The sequence below is a fragment of the Rhinopithecus roxellana genome, chromosome 1 (assembly GCF_007565055.1).
Source record: "Rhinopithecus roxellana isolate Shanxi Qingling chromosome 1, ASM756505v1, whole genome shotgun sequence".
In the NCBI taxonomy this organism is placed as follows: domain Eukaryota; kingdom Metazoa; phylum Chordata; class Mammalia; order Primates; family Cercopithecidae; genus Rhinopithecus; species Rhinopithecus roxellana.
The window spans coordinates 133516500-133522312 of record NC_044549.1 but is presented as its reverse complement, the minus strand read 5'-3'; the positions used below and the strand labels follow the sequence as shown (position 1 = coordinate 133522312).

Sequence of the window (5813 nt, the reverse complement as noted above, 5' to 3'; positions counted from 1 at the left end):
TATGTATAATTAGTCTGATCTTCCATCCCCCTTTTTATTTATTTATTTTTTTTTTACTTTAATTATTTTCAAACACCTTCTTTTAAAGGTAAAAGCAATAGTCTTGGAAAAGCGAATCTACCAGCAGGGGGCGCACCAGCCACATCCCTGAAACCAGCCGCGCTGAAAAGCCGGTGGCCGCCTTCTCTTCTCCAGATCTTCTCAACCTTTTCTCTTTCCTAATCTCCAGGTCCGTGTTTACCTTAATATTACACCTCGATTAAACAGAAAACAGTGCTTTATTTTGAAGAGCGCCGAATATGTATGCATTTTGAGAAACCCAGTCTCACCCTTTCCGGATACCCAGGAACTGAAGCAAGTCATAACTTGAGAGAGAAAAAGGAGAAACTTCGGGGGGCAGGAAGGTTGATTGGAAATAACTTAAAGAAAGTCTGCATAATTCTTTTTTTTTACAACTTTTCTGAGTTTCCAGCGGGTATATTTAGTGTGAGTTTGACAGTAACAGGCTAGGAAGGGCAGAGATTGGAGAAGTTGGGGGTCGGGGGAGTGATTATGGAAGAAGGTTAGTAAGGAACAAAACAATGCACCGTTTTGTAAGGATAATAAATGGAACGTGGCTGGTAGATACTATTCAGTACATTTCCTTAGGGTGAGTAAGGGTAGACCAGGGGAGGAGGGGGCGGAGAGAGTGTTACAGAAGAAAGAAAATAAGTAACTCTGATGGTTTAAGCCCTTTTATAAAAAAGAAATGGCATCAGGGTTTTTTTTTTTTTTTTTTTTTTTTTTTTTTTTTTTTTTCTCTATTCCCCCCCACCCCACCCTTTGTAGTCAAGTGCATTTTACCCACAAAGATCCCAACAAGAGAGTGGAAGGAAACTTAGACGAGGCTTTGTTTGACTCCGTGTAGCGACAACAAGAGAAACAAAACTACCTATTTGTAACGGACGTGCTGCCATTGCCCTCCGCATTGAGCGCCTACCTATTGAAATCTTTACGTCGGGACAATGGGAGAGCGGCTAAAATTACCCTCTTGGGTCCTGGGCGGGCAAGATTCCTGAGTCCCTACCCCCGCCTCCATCTCATCCTTCTGTAACCCGGGCATTGCTGGGCTCCCCCTTCCCCAGTCCCGGCCGCCTTCTCCCAGTGTGCGCTGCCTGCACCTGTGCCTGGAGAGCATCGACCCCGCCTCCCAAGCCTTGAGCCCCTTTGCGGCTCAGCCCCAGCCTTGCGCGGCCTGGGCTTTGCCGCCGCCACAGTGGAAATCGACGGGGGAAATGCCAGGGCTGGTTCTGCTGGAGTCCTGGGAACTCTGCGTGGGAGGGAGTTTGTGACTGCGGCCCAAAAGCCACCTCCGTACAGTGCCGTGGGATGCCAGGAAGTTGAAATCACCCTCCCCCATCGCCTGCACTTTTGAGCGCCCTTCCGTCTGTCTCTTTCCCCAGCCCCCATTTGAAACCCGCACGACCGAAACCCTTCTTTCAGAGAGGCATGGGATGGGAATGGGGAGTGGGGGGAGACAGTAGGAGCATCCCCTTTGCTACGGTTGAATGAAGACAGTCTAGTGGGAGATGTGGCTGGGGCTAAGAGGAAGAGCTGCAGTTTTCTGGGCCAAAGAGCTGAGTTGAACAGGGAGATGGCAGCTTACCAAGGCCTGCTGGTTCTCAGCTCTAGAGTCGGCCTCATGGTCCGAGCAGGATTTATTTTTAAGAACAGAGCAACGTTACGTGGAAGCAAGGAAGGTTTTGAGGACAGAGGCTTGGGTCTCCTAACTGCTAGTCGGGAGTGTGTGAGAAGGGAGTGAGAGAGTGTTGGCACCTGTAAGGTAAGAGGGGAGAGCGGAAGAGCACGGTACGGGAGCGGCACCAGAGGGGCTGGAGTTGGCGGGGGAGTGCTGTGGATGAGCGGGAGAACAATGACACACCAACTCCTGCACTGGCTGTTTCCAGAAATACGAGTTGGACAGCCGCCCTGAGCCACCCACTGTGCCCTGCCCCACCCCCGCACCTTAGCTGCTTCCCGCGTCCCATCCTCATTTCAGTACCCTGCACCAAAAAGTAAATCAATATTAAGTTTAAAGAAAAAAAAAACCCACGTAGTCTTAGTGCTGTTTACCCACTTCCTTCGAAAAGGCGTGTGGTGTGACCTGTTGCTGCGAGAGGGGATACAAAGGTTTCTCAGTGGCTGGCAGGCTGGCTCTGGGAGCCTCCTCCCCCTCCTCGCCTGCCCCCTCCTCCCCCGGCCTCCCCCGCGCGGCCGGCGGCGCGGGAGGCCCCGCCCCCTTTCATGCAAAACCCGGCGGCGAGGCTGGGCTCGAGTGGAGGAGCCGCCGCGCGCTGATTGGTCGCTAGAAACCCATTTATTCCCTGACAGCCCCCGTCACATGGATGGTTGTCTATTAACTTGTTCAAAAAAGTATCAGGAGTTGTCAAGGCAGAGAAGAGAGTGTTTGCAAAAGGGGGAAAGTAGTTTGCTGCCTCTTTAAGACTAGGACTGAGAGAAAGAAGAGGAGAGAGAAAGAAAGGGAGAGAAGTTTGAGCCCCAGGCTTAAGCCTTTCCAAAAAATAATAATAACAATCATCGGCGGCGGCAGGATCGGCCGGAGGAGGAGGGAAGCTCTTTTTTGATCCTGATTCCAGTTTGCCTCTCTCTTTTTTTCCCCCAAATTATTCTTCGCCTGATTTTCCTCGCGGAGCCCTGCGCTCCCGACACCCCCGCCCGCCTCCCCTCCTCCTCTCCCCCCGCCCGCGGGCCCCCCAAAGTCCCGGCCGGGCCGAGGGTCGGCGGCCGCCGGCGGGCCGGGCCCGCGCACAGCGCCCGCATGTACAACATGATGGAGACGGAGCTGAAGCCGCCGGGCCCGCAGCAAACTTCGGGGGGCGGCGGCGGCGGCGGCAACTCTACCGCGGCGGCGGCGGGCGGCAACCAGAAGAACAGTCCGGACCGCGTCAAGCGGCCCATGAATGCCTTCATGGTGTGGTCCCGCGGGCAGCGGCGCAAGATGGCCCAGGAGAACCCCAAGATGCACAACTCGGAGATCAGCAAGCGCCTCGGAGCAGAGTGGAAACTTTTGTCGGAGACGGAGAAGCGGCCGTTCATCGACGAGGCTAAGCGGCTGCGAGCGCTGCACATGAAGGAGCACCCGGATTATAAATACCGGCCCCGGCGGAAAACCAAGACGCTCATGAAGAAGGATAAGTACACGCTGCCCGGCGGGCTGCTGGCCCCCGGCGGCAACAGCATGGCGAGCGGGGTCGGGGTGGGCGCCGGCCTGGGCGCGGGCGTGAACCAGCGCATGGACAGTTACGCGCATATGAACGGCTGGAGCAACGGCAGCTACAGCATGATGCAGGACCAGCTGGGCTACCCTCAGCACCCGGGCCTCAACGCGCACGGCGCAGCGCAGATGCAGCCCATGCACCGCTACGACGTGAGCGCCCTGCAGTACAACTCCATGACCAGCTCGCAGACCTACATGAACGGCTCGCCCACCTACAGCATGTCCTACTCGCAGCAGGGCACCCCCGGCATGGCTCTTGGTTCCATGGGTTCGGTGGTCAAGTCCGAGGCCAGCTCCAGCCCCCCTGTGGTTACCTCTTCCTCCCACTCCAGGGCGCCCTGCCAGGCCGGGGACCTCCGGGACATGATCAGCATGTATCTCCCCGGCGCCGAGGTGCCGGAACCCGCCGCCCCCAGCAGACTGCACATGTCCCAGCACTACCAGAGCGGCCCGGTGCCCGGCACGGCCATTAACGGCACACTGCCCCTCTCGCACATGTGAGGGCAGGACAGCGAACTGGAGGGGGGAGAAATTTTCAAAGAAAAACGAGGGAAATGGGAGGGGTATAAAAGAGGAGAGTAAGAAACAGCATGGAGAAAACCCGGTACGCTCAAAAAGAAAATGGAAAAAATCCCATCACCCACAGCAAATGACAGCTGCAAAAGAGAACACCAGTCCCATCCACACTCACGCAAAAACCGCGATGCCGACAAGAAAACTTTTATGAGAGATCCTGGACTTCTTTTTGGGGGACTATTTTTGTACAGAGAAAACCAGGGGAGGGTGGGGAGGGCGGGGGAATGGACCTTGTATAGATCTGGAGGAAAGAAAGCTACGAAAAACTTTTTAAAAGTTCTAGTGGTACGGTAGGAGCTTTGCAGGAAGTTTGCAAAAGTCTTTACCAATAATATTTAGAGCTAGTCTCCAAGTGACGAAAAAAATGTTTTAATATTTGCAAGCAACTTTTGTACAGTATTTATCGAGATAAACATGGCAATCAAAATGTCCATTGTTTATAAGCTGAGAATTTGCCAATATTTTTCAAGGAGAGGCTTCATGCTGAATTTTGATTCTGCAACTGAAATTTAGGAAAGTTGCAAACGTGGAAAGAAGAAAATTATTCAGATTTGGACATTTTAATTGTTTAAAAATTGTACAAAAGGAAAAAATTAGAATAAGTACTGGCGAACCATCTCTGTGGTCTTGTTTAAAAGGGCAAAAGTTTTAGATTGTACTAAATTTTATAACTTACTGTTAAAAGCAAAAATGGCCATGCAGGTTGACATCGTTGGTAATTTATAATAGCTTTTGTTCAATCCCAACTTTCCATTTTGTTCAGATAAAAAAAAAGAACATGAAATTACTGTGTTTGAAATATTTTCTTATGGTTTGTAATATTTCTGTAAATTTATTGTGATATTTTAAGGTTTTCCCCCTTTATTTTCCGTAGTTGTATTTTAAAAGATTCGGCTCTGTATTATTTGAATCAGTCTGCCGAGAATCCATGTATATATTTGAACTAATATCATCCTTATAACAGGTACATTTTCAACTTAAGTTTTTACTCCATTATGCACAGTTTGAGATAAATAAATTTTTGAAATATGGACACTGAAATTATTCTTGAGTCTTTCATTTATTTGGATAACACTGTGATTATACATAACTTCTCGGGGAACTATAATACTGTGCTCAGCCAAGAAAGCAAAATACCAAAAACCTTGGTATTACTAGTCCAGCATCATGTGCTAATGTTAACTGCAAAAAAAAAAAAACCAAACAAACAAACAAAGAAAAAAAAAATGGCTGGACGATTAATAAGTACTGGAAAAATTGAAATTTCTGTCATTTCTAAAATAGAAACTAGAGACATATATTGTAAATCCGCCCCCTCCTTTTCTAAGCAGCATGAATAAGCATGATGGGGACTTAAAACTGATTTATGCCACTTGTTGCCAGAAAGGATTCAATTCTGAAATTTTTCATGTAGTTTAGCAGATAGGGTGTTGAGCCAAATCAGAACCAGGTTGGCTGGTTTTGTTTTCATTTTCTTCACAGCACAATGGCCCTTTGAAACCTGGCTATAGAGAAAAATGATGCTTTCTTGTATCAGAATAATTGCAAACTAGACATGCAAAGTGTTCATCTGCTGGGTGGGTGTTTGGATTACTCTGGCCCTGCTATTGTCTGAGAGGAAACAAGTGGTTTGCTTTCTTTGTTCCTTGACTTCATAAACTTTCTCCTCTACATTTTCCTGTTTGGGGCGAGGGAAAGAAAAGAACATCTTGCAAAACTCCCCGGCTTATCATAAACATAGTTTTTTTTATTATTTATTTTCTTTTTTCCCCTCTCTCTCCCTCTGCCTGAATTCCATTTCTTAAATTGGCAGCGCGGGTCCAAGCCTGTAGCCCCAAATCGGATAATCTCTGCAGCTGATAACAAGCAAAAGAGAAGCCAGGCAACAGCCATATTAAAGAAGAAAACAATCAACTCTGAGGTAGATATTTTACTTTGTCCGGTCTAATCACATTTGGAG

General features: G+C 49.0%; 1 protein-coding gene across 1 annotated transcript; it reads left to right on the top strand.

The window, feature by feature from the left end:
• Positions 1-2389: 2389 nt before the first annotated feature.
• Positions 2390-4894, top strand: SOX2 (SRY-box transcription factor 2). Its single transcript, XM_010363523.2, has one exon. It carries the CDS (start codon positions 2819-2821, stop codon positions 3776-3778), a length of 960 nt encoding a protein of 319 aa, XP_010361825.1. The 5' UTR covers positions 2390-2818; the 3' UTR covers positions 3779-4894.
• Positions 4895-5813: the final 919 nt, after the last annotated feature.

What these genes read in the sequence shown, in the direction of transcription:
- SOX2 (XM_010363523.2), top strand. Translation starts at nt 2,819, where the DNA reads ATGTACAACATGATGGAGACGGAGCTGAAGCCGCCGGGCCCGCAGCAA.